The sequence below is a fragment of the Lemur catta genome, chromosome X (assembly GCF_020740605.2).
Source record: "Lemur catta isolate mLemCat1 chromosome X, mLemCat1.pri, whole genome shotgun sequence".
Taxonomy (NCBI): domain Eukaryota; kingdom Metazoa; phylum Chordata; class Mammalia; order Primates; family Lemuridae; genus Lemur; species Lemur catta.
The window spans coordinates 32,211,656-32,231,394 of record NC_059155.1 but is presented as its reverse complement, the minus strand read 5'-3'; the positions used below and the strand labels follow the sequence as shown (position 1 = coordinate 32,231,394).

Genomic DNA, 19,739 nt, shown 5'->3' with positions numbered 1-19,739 from the left:
CAAGATGAAGGACCATAGATGGAAAATTAGTAAGAGGAAACATCAGGGGTAAGGGGGATTCTGGCTAAACCTAATGGGATTTTTGCTGCAGACAGGCCAGGGTATCAGACATCACAGGGGGGTAAGGGGTGGAGTATGAGGAACCAGCAGATCAGATATTGAAGGTAGGAGATTCTGGCTAAACCAACTTAGTAAGATTCTTGCCAAAATTGGGCAATGCAAAGACAGACATGGAAGTACAAACATCAAGGCCTAGTTGGGAAGCAGCCTCAGAGGAGCCCGACTGAAGTTTGGTCAAGGAGAAACTTCATCACTGTGCACTCCAAACAAACCAAAGAATAATTATATTTGGGAAATATGATTAAACAAGAGATCTTCCCCAAATCCATAAATATTCTCCACAAAGGTAACAAAGAAAGAAAACACTCTTATTATTGAACAAACATTAAACCAGAATTTGATGTACATCACAAGTGACCTGCTAAGAGATTTCAAAGACAGAAAGCAATCTCACCCCCTAATATAGCCAAGCAAATACAACCCGTTACATACATGTTCTGTAGATAAATGATGACTAGTCCTCAGGCAAGAGGACTTGACAGCACCATTTGTCACACACAGTTTGTGCTAATTGTATGGTGATAATTGGGAAGGCCACCTGTGTTGGCTTTATATGGAAGAGAAACAAAGTTTTCAAATCTTGTAAAGGTAGTTATGTAAACTGAAGCAAGTCCCATGGAAGTTAAGCTCTAACCCTCTTACAGAAATTGGAGGATAGAGGTGCTATCTCCCTTGATGTTTCCATTTCAAAAGGATGGCTCCCAGGAGCTGTGAGACTAGGAGAGAGGCTTATTTATTCAGCCATTATAAAGATTTGCATACATTAGAGAAGGACAGAGAAACAAATTTTGAAAGAAAAGGGAGGAGAGTGGTATGGAGAGAAGTCTATTGCCTTATGTTCAACAGAGAAAATTAAGCTTCTCATTTTTAATTTGTATCTGCCCTTACAACATTCATTATTTCCCAGGTACACACCAGAGTTTCCCATATCTCTGCATTTTTCTCTCCACTTGGAACACCTTCCCCTCTTCTTTCTCTTCTTTGCAAACTCATCATTCAAGGCATACACCAACTAGCAACTCTTACTGGAGATCTTCTCTGGCCTTACCTGATACCATTGAGATCCAGCTAATATTTTTCGGTGCTTAGCAGTTGATCTTAAAGCTCAGTACCCACCTGCCCTACGGTGCTTCTAACATTGTCTCCATGCCTCCCCCATTCAATTGGGCTTCTCAAGAGCAGGAACCAAGTCTAGTTGATCTTAGTATCCTTTATTATGCCCAGAGTAGTAGCCACACAGTAAATACACAATAAAAATGTTTGGAGAAATAACTAAGAAGTCAAGGAACTTTTACTGTAAAGAAGAAAAAAATCCCATTCAAATTAATAAGACTTATGTAATGGTAAGGGAAAATTTCACAAATTCTAATTGCAAGAAGAACAACTGGGCTTCATGGAATTGGAAAGTTATCAGGCAGCTTTTTTCTCCTCTTTCAGTCTCTCTGCCTCATTCTCTCTGTGTCTGTGCCTGTCTGTTTCTCTCTGTTCCAGTTTCCTGCTTCTCTTTGCAAACCAGCTTTTTTTATTTACTTATCAGAACTGATAATCAATTATCAGTGATTGATCAGGGCTGCTCCCAGAATGGAAGCCTTATCACAGAGTCTACATTAATGATAGCCTAAACTGGAAGCACCTGGAAGGCTCATAAAACAATGATTGCTGGGACCCAGCCTAGAGTCTCTGAATCACTAGCTATGAGATGAGGTACTAGAATTTGCACTTCTAGTTCTCAGATGATTGATTCTGATGATCCAGAGACCACACTTTGAGAACCATTGATCTATGTGATCTTCAAGCTTGATTCTCTGCAAAGAATTGACTCATTCAGTGGGCCCCAATGCCTGAGTCTCATGAGAAAGAATCTGATTGGTTCAGTTTGAGTTGGATATTATCCTAGTTGTGGCCAAGAGGTTGGAGTCACATGGTACATATGACAGGTTGCCTTATAGAGTCTGTGTGTTTGGAAACTTTTCAAGGAAGGTAGATCTCTACTACAGTCACTGCTGTGCCTGTTTTAAAAGTCTTTAGAATTTTCACACTGAATTAGATCCTTGGTCCACGTGGCTAGAGCCTGTAAGAGCATTATAACTATCTATTGGTCATCTCCAGCCAGTCATCTCAAAGTGAATCACAGCTTTATGTCCAGCCTTAAACTCATAATCTTCCCTGTCAAATATGCTGCTCTTGCATCCAGTCGTCCAAGCCAGAAACTCCTTCGACGACTCCTCTTTTACCTCTTATATCTAATCAATCACATCCTGTCAACTCTATCTCCTAATTATTTTCTCTATCACTACTATACCCAGTTAGCTTAACTTGACACGCTGCCTCCAGTGCTGTTTTCCTCCAATCTGTTCTTCACATGACTGTCAGAGTGATCTATCTAAAAAGGCTTCCCAACCTTAGCTCTTGGGACAGCCAGCCATGTCAAGCCTGCAGCAGCTGAAGCTTAGGCCTGTCCTCTCCAGCAGCATGCAGCTGCAAGTCTACCTGCCCTAAAGTGCCATACAAAAATTAGTAGGCTAAGATGTGATGTGAAAAAAAGGAGCTTGGATCTAAAAAGCAAGTTTGACTACATAACTCCTCTGCTTAAAACCTTTCAATGACACCCCATGGGTCTCAGGATAAAGCCTAAACACAACTTACAATAGCCTATAACATCTGGCATGATCCAGTCCCTGTCTACCTCTCCAGCTTCATCTCTTGCCATTACCTGCCTTGGACTTGCTTTAACAGCAGGTAAATGCTTGTAGTTTCCAGCACACACCCTGCTGTTTCATGCCTGCAAGCCATTGCTCCTGGTTTTCATTCTGCCTGGAATGTCCACCCTCCCCCTTTTTACCTGGCTAGCATCCTTTGAGAATCTGATTAAGTACCATATCCTCCAGGAAAACTTCCACATCTATTGCCCACCTCCACTAGGTATACACCTCTTTGAAACTCTGGTAATACCCTGGGCATATAATTGTCACTGAACTTACCATACAGTATTAAATTTATGTTTTGCTTCTCCTACTATCCTGTGAGTTTCTCAAGGACAGAGTCTGTGTCCTATCCATTGCTGTATTTCCAGCACCTACCATAGCGATTACAAACTAGTATCATACAACTCAACAACAATAATAAAACCCAACTGGAAAATGGGCGAAGGACTTGAACAGATATTTCTCCAAAGAAGATACACAAATGACCAATAAGCACATGAAAAGACATTCAACATCATTAGTCATTAGGTAAATGCAAATCCAAACCACAATGAGACACCCTTCACAGCAACTAGGATGGTTACGATGAAAAAAAAAAAAAAAAAAACAGAAAATAACAAGTGTTGGTGATAATGTAAAAACTGGAACCCCTGTGCTTTGCCGGTAAGAAGGTAAAATGGTATAGCCATTGTGGAATGCAGTTTGATAGTTCCTCAAAAAGTTAAACATAGAATTACCATATGAATCAACAATTCCACTATGTTGTATATACCAAAAGAATTGAAAGCAAAGTCTCAAGCAGACACTTCTACATCCATGTTCATAGCAGCATTATTCACAATAGCCAAAATGTGGAAGCAACCCAAGTGTGCATTGATGGATGAATGGATAAACAAAATGTGGTACATACTTACAATGGAATATTGTTCAGCCTTAAAAAAGAAAGAAATCCTGTCCTATCTGACAACATGGAGGAAGCTTGAGGAACTAACTACATGAATTAAGCCAGTCACAGAAAGACAAATACTGTACCTAGAGTAGTCAAAATCATTGAGACAGAAAGTAAAATGGTGGTTGCCAGGGATTAGAGGGAAGGGGAATAGAGAGTTATTGTTTAATGAGTATAGAGTTTCAGCCTTGCATGATGAAAAGAGCTCTGGAGGTGAATAGTAGTGATGGTTACATAATGTAAATGTACTTAATCCCACTGAACTGTACACTTAAAAATGGTTAAGATGGGCTGGGCATGGTGGCTCATGCCTATAATCCCAGCACTTTGGGAGGCTGAGGCAGGAGGATCACTTGAGGCCAGGAGCTGAAGACCAGCCTGGGCAACATAGTGAGATCCCATCTCTTCAAAAAACAGAAAAAAGTAGCCAGGTGTAGTGACAGGCACCTGTAGTCCCAGCTACTCGGGAGGATGAGGCAGGAGGATTGCTTGAGCCCAGGAGTTTGAGCTTGCAGTGAGCTATGATGATGCCATTGCACTCTAGCCTGGGTGACAGAGTGAGACCCCATCTCAAAAAAAGGTTAAGGTGGTAAATTTTATGTTATATATATCTTAGCACAATTTAAAAAAATAAGAGCAGATGACTGCTGCTTCTATGCTAAGGTTGGACACAAGAATTTCACTTTCTAGACTGGGAGGAAAAGTTCTTAGGAATCAGCCTTCCTTGTTGTACCACCCAGCCATTTCCTTCTCAGGTTCTGTCATATCCCCCGGAATGCTGAGAAGGCTCAGGATGCACAACATAATAGCAATAGGTTCCTAATTGAACTCCCTTCCTTCTGTTTTGTATTCTAGATCTTTCGGGAAGTTTTCCAAACCTCTCTCTCATTTTTGTCTTTTCTGTCTTTTCTATCCTCAAGCCTTCACCTCTATTCCCTCCCCATCTGTGACTGCCCAGAGTATTCCTCTAAATAAGGAAATGCTTTAAAATATTACCAACCAGCCAACAAATAAACAGCAACAACAAACAGGATGGGAGTTGGCTTCTTATTCTGGTTCAAAAGCAGATCAGACAAGGGAGAAAAAAAATTTCTTGGCTACCTTTATGACATGAGAGGGAAAAATACCAATAGCACTGAGAAAAACACAGCCTACTGGTAGTAAATGATTCTTCTCATAAGCAAAACGGGAGAGTTGTAGGTAAGAATATGGGGCTCTATTTGTCAAGGTTCTTATGATTATAAGGAACAGAATTCAAAATAAAGTTGGCTTAAGAAAAGAGTGGATGGTTTGGTTTCAGGCACAGCTGTGTGCTGGTGCTCAGACTGTGAGCTTAGGAATCTGCTTCTCTGCTTTTCTTAGCTGTAGTTTCTTCTGTGTTTATCATTGGAAGGTCCACCCTTACATCTAACTAGATCACCAATTCAGAAGAAGAGAGTTAATTGTTCTCTATAGTTCCAATACGATTCCTAGGGCTGATTCATTGGCCTAGTTTTGGTGAGATACTTATACCAGCTTGAGTCACATGCCTATTCCTGAAGCCAGGAGATAGAACATTCTGATTGGCCAGGTTCGAGTTTCTGTACCTAGTCTTTGAATTGGGCAAAAGGACATTCCCACTAAAACCTTGTGGAAGTGAGAGAGGGAGGGAGAGGAAGGGGGAGAGAGAGGGAGGGAGAAGGAGGGGGAGAGAGGGCGAGAGCACGCAAGCAAGAGCACAAGAGTGCATGTGAGAGAGGGTTCCTCAAAGAAAAACCACAGAGCTGTTCCCAGAACAATTGAGACTGTGTTTTGGGTAGACAAAAACAACATATGAACATTATATTACACTACTTGATATCCTACCCTATTTACAAAAAGTCTTCAACTAATATCATGCAACTATATCATATACGGATGAAAATGTATTCATGCCCTCTATCTAGAGACACAACCCAAATTCATGTACCCCAAGTATACCCAACTTTAAGTTTTATAGCCCTCCATGTTCTTACATCTATAGATAAAGGACACATTTGACTCTGTCCAAAATATCCAAGGTCTAATATTAGAGGGAAAACAGGATGAACTAAATAAAACCTCCCATTTGGAAATGGGAAAAATAGAAACCATATACAAAGATTACCAATGAATATCACATCAATTTATGTATCATATACGTGAATAGCAAGAACTCCCTGACCTGGCAATAGAGTAATTTACAGTTCAGCCCAGCTGGATGTCCCGGATTCTGCAGAGAGACCATCTCTCTTGTCAATTTTCCTACTTGGCCACTCCTAAAAGGGGCATTGCAAAAGGTTACCCTTTTGGGAATGCCATTTCAGCAACCCACTTCCTATAGGTATGAGTTCAGTGGCTTGGAGATGATCTTAGGGTTTGTTTGTTTGGTTGGTTGGTTGGCCTGCCTTGAGGTTTCTCTGGCAATACAATTTCCTTAACAATTTAGGAGGGACATCACTTAGTATTAAATTTAGTTTCCAATAAGATAAAGGCCAAAAATAACAGTGGCCTACCCAGGATTGAAGTTTATTTCTTTTTTTCATAAAAGAAGTATGTATGTAAATCATCAAGAGCTGGTGTGAAGTATACAACTTCCTGTAGCTCTCTGCTCTACGATCCCTAGGGTAAGGCCCTCATCCTCATAGCTTAAGATAGCTGATAGAATTCCAGCTATTACATCCACATTCTAGGCAGTAGAATGGGGAAAGGTGAAGAAGGGCATAAAACACTGTTGCCTATGTCTCATGGACTAGAACTTAAAGGCATGGCCATGCCTAGCAGTAAGGGAGGTTGGGAGATGTAGTCTAGTCTTTTATTCCAGATGGTAACATTTCCAGAAAAGAATTGAAGATATGTTACTACAGAAGAAAATAGATGTTAGGGTAGGCAACTAGAATTCTGATATAATAAATTTGATGTATACCCTATTTCATGAGGTGGTCACCAAAGGAAGAGATGCTGTCAACTCATGTTCTTGAATCTTTACCTTAGTCTAGTAGGCAACAGGCCTTAGAACTCTGCCTGCTTCCTCACCCCAATCCCTCAGTTAAATGACTCTCTTTTGCTTTTTGCATTGGGTCCATTAAAAATCACGGTAAGGTAGAGAGACATAGATAATGCAAGGTACTGGCCCTCCTTTGGTAGGAGTAGGTGCTTGGGGGATGCTAGAAGATCAGGCGTTTCCCAGGCCCCATTCTTATGTTCAGCTGTGTTTCTTTCCTCCTAAATGTTTTTAAACTATCTTTATATTGGTACAAACAATTTAGGCTTTCCAACCCTGCATGTTTCATAATATGATTGTCATTCATTTTGAATTACCAACAGCAGGCATAAAGGGCCACTTAGCAAAGCTGTATGTTCTCCCCGCTCTGCTTTCGGATGCACCAATTTCACCTGCAGCTTTTCCCTTTTCTTGCAGGCTATTAGTGAAGGTCATAATAAGTCCCCACATAATCCAACATGCTTACATTTTTCTACAGGTGCCTAACGCTCTGTTACTCTTAACACATAGGCCTTTCGTCCTACATCATATGGTCACAAGACGGCTGCTATTCCTCCAGGCATTTTGAACACGTCTAGGCAAAAAGAAGGAGGAAGCAACCAAAAGATTCAAGGATATGCCAATTGAACACATCCATTTTGAAAAACTTTCCCAGAAACTCCAACCAGAGAGTTCTGCCTATAACTCATTGGCTAATACTGGATCATATGACTATGTCCAGCCTCAATAATAGAGGAAGTCAAGGAAGAATAGGGTTATATAGGGCAGGGGGGAGCCCATCTACAGCATCTGCTATAGTGCACCACTTTGAGTAGCCAATGTTTGTACACATTTTTTTGCTCTTTAATGGAAAAGGTGAGACAGGCCAAAAGTCTCATCTGATTAAGCTTTCATCTTAAAACTAAAATCTCTGGATATTACACAGTCCTCTCTGTAATGTCTGGTCTTGTGACCTACAAATCAAAACACAAGTGGTCTTCTCCTTGTAGTTGGAACAGGATATCTGCAATAAAAACTCCATTCCGAAAAATTCATACACGGGAAACACACAGCAGTCATTGGTCCCAAGCTTATATCGAATCCTGCTAGACAGGAATAGCAAGGTTTCCTGCCCTTACAGTGGAGTAGGGTTTGTAGTAAAACAACTTAGCAGTTCTGGGTTCTGCTCTCTGGTAGGACCTCCCATATCCTCCATTTTCCTCCTTTAAAAAAAAAAATTCTGTCCTCCGAGAGGATCCTTCTTGTTCATTCATGGCCATGTCTGAGGCCGGCATGGTGGAGGCTGTCCTGGAGACTGCATAGTTTCCCAGCATTCCCTAGTGGACAACTGGGGTTTGTTTAGGAGTTAAACAGTTACAGTACATTGTTAGCTTTGGCAACAGAATTCCCTCAAAAACTCAGGTATATTTTCAATCAATTCCATGTGCAAGTAACCACAACCTTGTGACCATAGTCGTGTAACCCTGACAAGACACAGTCATTTTAAGTCTTAAGTGTTCCTTTTGTACCTACTCATCTTTGCACTCTACCTATCCCTTTGACCCTGAAATAACCTTGGTTAATGATATAATACTCATAATCACATCATTGTCGGTGGGTTTTCTCCTTGGTCTGGTAGAAGATTATATATAGAACCTAATTGAAGAAGGTCTAGACCTCCAATTGCATCTTCTGCTATGGCTGCCAATTCTTTGCCACTGATTGTACCAGCTTCAGTTTTGAAATACGGAAGCACTTGGCCTTTTAAATTCTGTAAGTCTCCAAATTATGGGATATTCAGCCAGTTTAGACTGCAGATCAGAGGCAGAAAGCACTTATCTTAGCAGTGCTGTTTCTCTTTCTATACCTACATGCAGATGTTCTCAGTTCTAGTTTGAGTTAATTTCTCTCTTGTAGAACTTTGATGAAAGCAACAGGAAGTAGCAAATGTCAACATCCTGATTTGCCCCTGTAATTTCTCCTAATACTACAGCCATTTTTCTTTGTACATCTGTTTCATTCTTCTTTGTTCAGAACAGATTTCATTTTCTCTGAGCCTTCTTCTGGCCCCACCAAGGATTGGGTTAACATATCCTCAGAATAAATTCATGTATTCCTCTGCAATTCATTCCTTGTCTACCATGTATAAAATACCTCTTTCCCTGCATGTTTCCTCACTAGAAAATTCCAACTATCATACTGCCAACCAGGATTACATCTACCTTTTCCCAATGCAGTAACAATCCACAAGTCATGCCTCACTGTTATATCCGAGGCCGAGACTTGGGAGTACTTTCAAAGTTGTTTGCCATGACGCTGTATGCCTTAAATATAAACAATTTTTACTCATCAATCATACTTCAATAAAGCTGGGGAAAAAGGGAACTCCTTATCATGTTGTTTGGTTTTTTTAAAGAATGTCTCCGGAAAGCCCTCCTTCAGTATAAAGTATTCCAAAGAATAGTATGCAGGTATATAATCTATACAAGTAGTGTGCTTTGGGGGATAAAAAGTTCATACAGGCCAGGTGTGGTGGCTCACGCCTGTAATCCTAGCCCTCTGGAAGGCTGAGGCGGGAAGATCACTTGAGGTCAGGAGTTTGAGACCAGCCAGAGCAAGAGCAAGACCCTGTCTCTACTAAAATATAGAAAAAAAATTAGCCAGGCGACTAAAAAAAATTAGCTGGGCGTGGTGGTGTGCACCAGGGTGAGGCAGGGGGATCACTTGAGCCCAGGAGTTTGAGGTTGCTGTGAACGAGGCTGATGCCAGGCACTCTAGGCTGGGCAACAGAGTGAGACTCTGTCTCAAAAAAAATGCATACAAACTTTTCTAGACATCAGTGCCAGGCATAATTGTTTTCACTATTAAAGAAAACTTGATTTTGGGCTTATAGCCTTCAGAACAATAAGAGAATTAATTTTTTGTTTGTTTGTTTAAAGCCACCCAGTTTGTGGTACTTTGCTATGGCAGCCCTAAGAAATTAATGTACACTTTGAATTGACAGATGTCATGCACACTAAAGCCTTACCTTACCTCTGAAACACACCTTAATTAATGACTTCACAACAAGGACTACAGTGGGGAGATCCTCACCGCTCCCTACTCTACCCCTCTGGTCTCTCATTCCCTCTAAGAATCTTTTCATTGTAATTTCTTTTTTAGCATCAATTTATAGATAATTTAGTCTTTGTGATGTTAAAAGAAATAAACTCTACAATATTACTTTTGGAAATGATGGTTTATAGTGTAATTATATGGATGGTACTCCACAAACTTGGGTATGCAAGAACTGTCACATTTCTTTATTTTCTCTAAATCCAATTTATTCCAACTCCACATTTCTGTGCTACCAGAAAGTCAAAAATATTATAACTTAAATTTCCACACTTTCTGGAGCTCCCTACCGTCCTTAGGATCACACAAACTCAGAAGGATTGTATGGCAACTGTCAAATAAAGAGAGTTTCTCTCATCCTCAAGCCATTGTGCTTTGTAGTCTAAGCCTGCATTATACTGTGAAAGCAAGCAGCCACATTTCTCCCATGCCTATGTGAAAATCACAACATCTAGAATCTAGCTAACCTTTCCAGGTTGACAATGGATACATTACCCCTAGGGGTTCTGTGAGAGAGTGGCTCTGGGTTTTCACTACTCCCAAACTGGCAGCTGTAAATCCTTCCCAAGGCTTGGAGAATCTCTCTCCTTCTGCCTGCTCTAAAGCCAACTACTTCCTTCCCCTTCCTTGAGCATGATTTTTATAATGTGCTCAGGATTTCAAGTAAACAAAAGCTAGGAAGACAGACTTCAGGCACTACAACATATCCCGTTCTCTCCCCAGGAAAGAAAGCACAAAGGGCCTGGATTCTTCTTTGGAATAAAAGAAAGGAAAAATAGAGGGAGAATAAACATAATATCCCAACAAATTAACCTGCCTTACTTAGTACCAAGATAAAATATACTTGTAATTTTTTAGCGTGTACTATGTGTCAGCCATTGTTCTAGGTGCTTGAGGTATATTAACTCATTTCGGCCTTACAATCTGATCTGATAGGTACCATTTTTTCCCTTATTTTACAGATGGATGAACCAAGATACAGAGAGGTTATGTCACTGTCATAAGGTCACATAGCTATTAAGTGGCAGAGCCAGAATTCAGACATAGGCAATGTGGCTCCAGAGACTGCATCCAACCTTAATGCTCTACTGCCTCTTAGTGGAACATATCATCTTCTTATCTACACAGGTATTTTAGACCCCAGTAATTCCTAGACTTGGAAGATTATCAGGTTTTAAGGAAAATGGTAATAATAGCTCAATATCATTTAGAAGTAAACATTCGGAAGCTCAGAGACACTTTCTCCTTCCCTACTTCCTCTACATTTATAGAAGCTCTAGAAGCTGTGTGTCTTATTAAGCCACCACAAGGCCAGAGATAGCCTTTATGTCCATTCTGTAGATGTTTGCCCTTGGCACTTCTAACACAGAGTACCATTATAAGGCAGTGTTTTAAGCCAAACAACCTTCAATAACAATTGGCTTTGATTGTATGCAGATCTCTGGTTCAATTTATCACGCCTGCGGTTAGTTTTATTCCGAGGCTTAGTTGGATATCAATGCATATGGCATGGGCTTTAGCAACTTTATGCAGAAAGAAACCTGGGAATGATTTCTTTAGAAAGGGGTTGTGGGAATGATGGTCACTAAAAGTGTCAAAGAGTACAGCCTACACCCATGCAAACGAGTGAAGACTTAATAGCTTTGGCTGGAGTTAAGTTAGTGTTCCAGTGTCACAGGTCAGGCTACATAGTAAGTCAGGCACTCCTTTCCAGGTTCAGTAAGGGATAAACCAAATCAGGCGTCAAATTCATCCAAGATGGATACACACTCTAAAAAGTAGGAACTGAATTTAAAACCAAAGCAACAAAAGATGAAACTTCACCCTCTCCGATGGTTCCTTCCCAAGAGAATTTATAGTCTGGAATCTCTCCCAATTTAAAAAAACCCTCTCAACCCCTACAAGACCTTCCATTTATCATTTGTCCCTCCTTATCTATTACTCAATTTCTTGGAGCAGCTGTCTGTACTTGCTGCTTCCACTTAATTACTCTTCATTCACTTCTCAACCCAATAGTCCATCTTCTGCTCCCATCTTTCCATAAAACTTCCTTTGTCAAGGACATCAGTGGCTTTTTTGACCAGTTTTTTACTTAAAACTCTTCCTTTGATTTAAGCAAAAAGTTCTTAAATACAACACCAAAAGCACAATCCATAAAAAGAAAACTTGATAAGTTGCACTTCATTAAAATTAAAAACTTCTAGTCTGTGAAAGACATTGTTAAGGGAATGAAAAGACAAGCCAGAGACTAGGAGAGAATATTTGCAAGTCGCATGCGTGACTAAGGGCTTGTATCCAAAATATGCAAAGAACCCTGAAAATTCAACAATAAGACAACAGATAACAAGATTTCAAAATGGGCAAAATATATGAACACAGTTCACCAAAGAAGATATAGGGATGGCAAATAAGCATAAGAAAATGTGTTCAAAATCATTAGTCATTATGGAAATGCAAATTTAAACCACAATGAGATACCACCACGTACCTACTAGAATAGCTTTAAAAAAAACTAACAATACTAAATGCTGATGAGAATATGAAGCAAACAGAAATTCATAATTGCAAAGATGTGGAAACAACCCAAGTGCCCATCAATACATGAGTGGATTAATAAAATGTGGTATATATATATATATATATATATATATACTATGGAGTACTACTCAGCTATAAGAAACAATGGTGATATAGCACCTCTTGTGTTTTCCCGGATAGAGCTGGAACCCATTCTACTAAGTGAAGTATCCCAAGAATGAAAAAATAAGCACCACATGTACTCACCATCAGATTAGTTTCACTGATCATCACCTAAGAGTACATTTAGGAATAACATTGATCGGGTGTTGGGCAGATGTAGGGGGGAGGGGATGGGTGTATACATACATAATAAGTGCAATGCGCACCATCTAGGGGATGGACACAGTTGAAGCTCTGATTTGGGGGGGAGGGAGGGCAAGGGTAATATACATATATGTAACCTAAACTTTTGTACCCCCATAATATGCTGAAATAAAAAAAAAGATATTTCATACATTACTGGTATGAATGAAAAATGGTATTGTCACTTTGGAAATGGTTTTTCAGTTTCTTATGAAGTTAATATACACTTATCATACCACCCAGCCATCCCACTCCTAGGTATCTATCTAGAGAAATGAAAAATGTTCACACAAAAGTCTGTACAAGAATGTTTATGGTGGTTTTATTCATAATTTCCACAAACTGGAAAAAACCCACATGTCCTTCAACTGATGAATGGACAAACTGTGGCAGAGTCATACAATGAAACACTACTCATCAATAAAGAGGAACGAATTATTGTTACATATAACAAGGTAGATGAATCTCAAAGGCATTGGGCTAAGTGAAAGAAGGCAGACTCAAAAGGCTACGCATTATATGATTCCATTTATACATCATTCTGGAAAAGCAAAAACTACAGCAATGGAAAACAGATCAGTGGTTGTCAGGGGTGGGTGAGGGGTTGACTAAAAAGGGGCAGTACAAGGGAATTTTGGGAAGGTGATAAAACTGTTCTGTTTCTTCATTGTGGTGGTGATGGTTATATGACTATGCAATTTCTAAAAGACATAGAACTGTATACCACAAAGAATGAAATTTATCATACATAAATTAAATCAATAGGCTGGGTGTAGCAGCTCATGCCTGTAATCCCAGCATTTTGGGAGGCCAAGGTGGGAGGATCTCTTGAGGTCAAGAGTTTGAGATCAGCCCAGGCAACACAGCAAGACCTTGCCTCTGCAAAAAAATTAAATAAATCAATCAAAACTCCTTCCTTCTCTTTCTCTGATTCTGGGAGGTGGGTGGGGGCAAGGGCAATATACGTAATGCAAACATTTGTACCCCCATAATATGCTGAAATAAAAAAAAATCTCCTTCCTTCAGCTTTCATGACAGCACTTCTCATTTTCCTCCTTAATTTTATGACTCATTCTCTACTCAGAGAATAAATGAGGATCTCCAAGGCTTGGTTCAATGCCACCTCCTTTTATGTATTTATTCTACATTCTTCTCAAGGATGATCTCATCTATTCCTGTGATATACATCTCTAGCCCAGATGCTTCTGAGCTTCGGACCTTCTGATTCAGTTGGATATCTCGCAAACATCTCAAACCCTACATGTCTGAAATAGAACTTAGCATATTTCCCCTCGGCCATGCTTCTATCCTAATCTTCCTTATCTTAGATAAATGATACTGTTATCCACTTATTTCCTCAGGGCACAAAACCAAGAGTCATACTTGGTATTCTCCCTTTCTTCACTTCCCACATACAAGCTACTTCTTAAATTTATGTTAATCCTCACTCTATTCTAAGCAGTTACAATCCAGTTCCAACACCTTCCCTCATTCTATATTCAAATGTTGTACTAACCACCCTAGATTTCCTTCAATTCCTAGAAAGCACTATGCCTCTGGGTCTTTCCATATACTGTTCGTTTTTCAGGTAATACTTTTCTTTACCCCATCCCCCTCAGGCTTAGCTAGATCTTATTTAGCCTTTAGGTCTCAGTGTAAGTTTCACTCTCTTAGGAGGACCTTCTCTGATCTTTTAAACTAGGTTAGGCACGTCTGCCATTTCCATATGGTTTTTATCATCACACCAAATCACAATTACTTCTTTCATATTTTTCTCCTCTGTTAAGATCTAAGCTCCATAAGAGCAACTATGCTGTTTACTCCCCATCCTCAGTACCCAGCATTTGACAAGCAATGTTTGCTAAAGAAGAACAGGCAAGTGAGTATAAGTAGGAAGCTTATACTACAAATTCAGAGGAATTTGTGGACACTTTTGAAAGTATGTGATTCCACTTTTGGACCTCTTTTGGAGATCTTCTTTTGAAGATATGTGACCTCTCTTAAAGGTATGTCATTCCACTCCCCTAGGATTCCCTCAGCTTGTTTTAAAGCCATCATCCTTAGAACACTCATGTAACATGGACTTTTCCCACCCTGAAGTAGGGGAGGGAGAAGCTTTCAAAAGTTATGGAAGGTTGCCATTAGGTTGCAAGGAAATGTACAGGTGAATGGTAGGTCCTCATTGCTTCTCTTTGGGCTTGTACACATTCCAGCCACCTACATGAACAACTGGTTCTGATGCCTGGGAGAGCCAATACATTTCCCCAAATTACTTAGAAAAAATATAATGCATGGGACATGGATTTGGGGGTAGCTGAGTAGTCCTGGTCCTCAGTGCCCTCTTCCCATCCTGTGACAGAAGTCCAAGATTCTAAGTGAGGAAGTCAGAATTTTGCCTGGAGACAGGAAGAGGCATAATCAGTATCTTCACAGGTTTCCCAGTATGTGAGTGTGGTCCACACAGATGGTTCCCTCAGGGCTGTTAGGGGAAGGACTGGAATAATTATGCAAGAAATATAAGCTGAGAAAGAAATATATAAAATCTTTGATTCTGCTTTCTTATCATTGCCCAAGGATAATCATGACATGTTAAATCTGGGAGCAGAATAAAAGGTAAGCCAAGGTCAGAGAAGCCACGTATAATCAATGTTAAACTCATGAAACGGAGTCTAAGGGAAAAAGCTTCTATGGTCATTAGACAAGGAGTCCAGACAAAAAATTAATCATAAATGATTAGTTCATGATCTTACCACTTTGCTGTTCTTAAAGATAAGAATTATAGAGATTGTTCTTTATTAATATTTAGTGATATATTTCACCTTCTTGCTTGGTATCATAATTAAGATCATCTCATGAATGGTAGAGGATTTTTTAAGACATGCCATCAGTGAAACTCCTCCTATGTGTGATTATGTCTGTATCCTCTATATTCCTTTATGTGCATAATCTTAAATGGTTGTGAAGGTGAATCAGCATGCAAATGCCTGGCTGGACAACCAGCCCTGCCTCTTTCTATTCTTCATATGCACCATGCTAACTCCTCCTTTGATGCCTTCATCCCCACTGGCCTCACTCCAGCCCTTTTCCTCCTCCTCTATAAAAATCTGAGTCATATATTTCCTTCAAGACATTAGATCTGAAAGTATCTTTAGAGCCTTCCAAAGCCAAATCACTCATTTTATAAACGAGAAAACTGAAACACAGAGTAGGGAAGTGATCTACCTGCTGGTCCTGAAACCTAGCCTACCTGATTCCTAGCTTGGTGAACTTCTTACCCCTCCGCACCAGCTCAGGAAGTACCAGTCATAATAACCCTTTTCCCAACTACATTTAGAAATATTTGAAAAATATTTCCCGTTGGTTTGTAAGTGACTCAAATCTAGGGCTGTCTTGAAGACTCTTTAACATAACATGTCCACAAATCTAACCCTCCTTGAATGAGGTACCATTCAATGATGGTGTCTATTATCATGGAATGGTACCCATCCACTCAATTCCTCAAGCCAAACATCCTAAGTATCATCCTTGACTCTTGCCTGTCCTTTACCTCCTCTATTTTGAATATATTATAAATTCCAGTTAATTTTACTACCTAAATATCACTAAAATCTATCATGTCTTCCGCCACCATCCTAGACTGATCTTACCTGAAGAACTGCACAAATCCTTCTATCTAGTCTTCCTGGATCTTCTGAACTGTAACCAGAGTTCTCTTTTCAAAAAGCAATCTGTGATCATATTACCCATTTTTTAAAAAAACACTTCAGTGACTTCACATTACTCCTAAGATAAAGACCAAAGTCTACAATGTGGCTGTAAGGCTTCTTATGGCTTGGCCTCTACCATCCTCTCCAGGCTCAACTTGTACCATTCCTGATCTTATTATCAAAGTCTAGTCACACTGATGTTCTCCCTCCTATAATAGGGTTTGTGTTGATCCCTAACATTTATCCCTACTACTCTTTTGTCTGTTTAACTCCTTCTGAACTTTCATACCTCAGAGTAAGTGCAAGTTTCCTGCCCCTTTCCACTATTTCCTAGTCTACCTAAGGTTTCTTTGTGATATGCTCTTATGGAGCCTTCATTCAATTTTCATTTGGATTAATACTTCATTGAGGACCTTGTAGTTTAGCCTTTATTTTTGCAGGATTTTAATTTTTTTTTCAGTTTTTTCCCTGAGTTGAACTCATATTTCACTCCTTACTGGTTTTTTTTTGTCCATTTATGTTGTTTTTGTACTTCTGATTCAAGGTGTTCTTCATATCAGTAAAAGCTTTTTTGAAGATATATAGAACATTAATCTTGGAGTATTATTTTCAGTTTAATTTAACTTCATGGTTTTTTGGAGATAATTTTTACCATCAGAAATCCTTTGAGTTATATTTTCTCATTTTTTACAGTAGTTTTGTATGGATGTGGTCTGTTTTTTCTATTTCTATTAATTTCATGGACAGGATTCCTAATTAGAAAATGTTCTTCTGTCAGTTCTACACTCCTCTGTGAAGTTTCTTTTATGAATGGTAGTGTTGGTGCAAGGGAGAGCAAGGAGGGGTTGATGTGTCTTGTTTTCCTTTCTTTTCTCCTAATTTCCCTCTTTCCCTACGCAGCATTATCTCTTAAGGATACTGACATTTCTGTATATATTTGGTTCTCCCAGTGAAGTATCTGAGGCTGCCCCTTCTGGTCTCACACACTTTTAAGCCCCTTTCTTGCAGTCAATGTTTTGAATTGCCAAGCCCCAGCCTGTGTTCAATATTTTGTCAATTAATATTGAATGTTAATATTCTGGGGATGATTTTTGTCTGTGTCTCATTTAAGTCCTTTGTTCACATCAACTCTTTCTCAAAGAGCCTCTTAAATCTTCCCTCTCCCATTTTCTGCATCCCCGGGCTTGCAGTAGCAAGGAAGCAGCAAGAACTCTTAAAATTGGTTCTTTTTCTGTCCCTAAGGGTCATATTAAGGTTGCAGTGTTCTCTGTTTCCAGAAATACTGAATTCATGAGTTATGTACGCTTTTTATTTACTCCTCATTGATTTCATGGGTTTTTTGAAAGGAGGTCATGGGGGACATTCAAAACCAGGCAGCAATCCTTGTTTCCTAAACCTGCTTCCCTTGCTTTAAAAAAAAATAGTGTTATCACATATATATTTTTCTAAGGTTATATTACTTAGTTTTGTTTATATTGAGCTTTATAAAAATATTGTCATATTATATATATTCTTCTTAGAATTGCACTTGCACTCATTATTTCTAATGCTTAGCCATATTGTATAGCTTTAGTTTATACATTTTCACTGTTGTATAGTATTCCAATGTATGACTATTTACTATTCATACTATTATTGATGAACATATGGATTATTTCTTATTCAGGTTACTTCAATAAGTGCTACGATAAAAATTTTTGCATATATCTCTTGATGCACACAAGAGTTTCTCTGGGGCTGCCCTGCCCAATGTGGTATGTCACTACCAAGCATTTGAAATGGACAGGTAAGAATTGAGATGTGCTTTAAGTATAAAATACACATTGAATTTCAAAGACTTACTATGAAAAAATAATGTGAAATATTTCACTGATAATTTTTTAATTGACTACATGTTGAAATTATAATGTACTGGATATATTGGTTAAATTAAATGTTATTAAAATTAATGTTTCTTTAAATAAAATAAAACTTGTTTCTTTATCTTGCTCTAAGAATTTTAAAAATGACATACTTGACCTGCACTTATCAATCACATTATATTCCTGTTGGAATGTGCTCTAGGGTATAAACCTAGGAATAGAATTTCTGTGTAGAGATTATGTAAATCTTCACCCAGTGATAAAACCAAATTAGTTTTCAATGACATTGTACCAATTTATGCTATCAGCAGTAATGTACAAGAATTCCTATTGATCCATATCCTCTCCAATACTTGGGATTGTCAGACAATTTTATCACTGCCAATCAAATGAGTGTAAAAAGGTACCTCATCATGTTCTGTTTACATTTTCCAGATTACTGAGATCGAGCAAATTTTCATATTTTTAAATTGCCATTCATGTTTATGTTAATAAGAAATGCCTGTTTTGTCTCTTCTCTCCCTTCCTCACTTTTTTCCACAAGATCTTTTTGTGTTTTTCCTACTGATTTGTAAAATACATTTTATATTTAAGACACTAAAACTTTATCTATGTATATGATACCCTTTTTTTATGGTTTGTCTTTTCACTTTATGGTACATTTTTATAATCAAAAATTTGTAATTTCAATATAGATGAATTTATCACTCTTCATTTTTATGATTCATGTCGTTTTTTTTTTTTTTTGTCTTGAGTCTAAACTAGCCCAAGGTCATATAGTTACTTCTAAGAGTGTTAGAGGACAAAGATGAAATTCATAGACATGTAATATATTTTCATTTATTTAGGCATTCTTTAATGTCTTCAAATGCAGGTCCATAAATTTCTCCATGGATATCTTGCAGATATTCTATTTATTCCTAAGTACCTAAATAGTTTTCTAGCTATTATAAATGTTGTTTTTATAAAAAATGTATGCTTTCTGTTTGTTGCTAGAATATATAAGTGCAATTACATTTTTATGTTGATCACATTGTGAGCCATGTTGATAAACTCTATTATTATTTGTAATAATTTTACATTTTTTGATATTTTATGCAAAAAATCATATGAATTATAAATATAGTTTGATTTCATCCTTTTCAACTTGATTTGTTTCACACTTTGTCCTTAATTTATATGGCTTTATTCAGCTGTAGGGTGTGAAGTGATGGTTTTATTTCATTTTCTATATACATAACCAATCCTTCCAGTTCCATTTATTGAACAACTAAATCTTCCTTACCCGATGATTTCAATGCCTCTGTCACATACTGAGATCCTATATACACGTTTCTGTCTCTGAGTTTTGTATTATTTTACACCAATTATTTTATTTATCGCTTCACTAAAAAAACACTTTTTAAAAATTAGTCTAGA

The 19,739-nt window shown here is 38.5% G+C and overlaps 1 protein-coding gene across 1 annotated transcript in view; it reads left to right on the top strand.

The window, feature by feature from the left end:
- Positions 1-10,909, top strand: part of MBNL3 (muscleblind like splicing regulator 3) — a 119,939-nt gene extending 109,030 nt beyond the window's left edge. The window contains exon 9 of the mRNA XM_045538598.1: positions 10,831-10,909. Within this exon, the coding sequence (XP_045394554.1) occupies positions 10,831-10,872 (42 nt within the window). The 3' untranslated portion in view covers positions 10,873-10,909. The remainder of the gene's footprint in view (positions 1-10,830) is intronic.
- Positions 10,910-19,739: the final 8,830 nt, after the last annotated feature.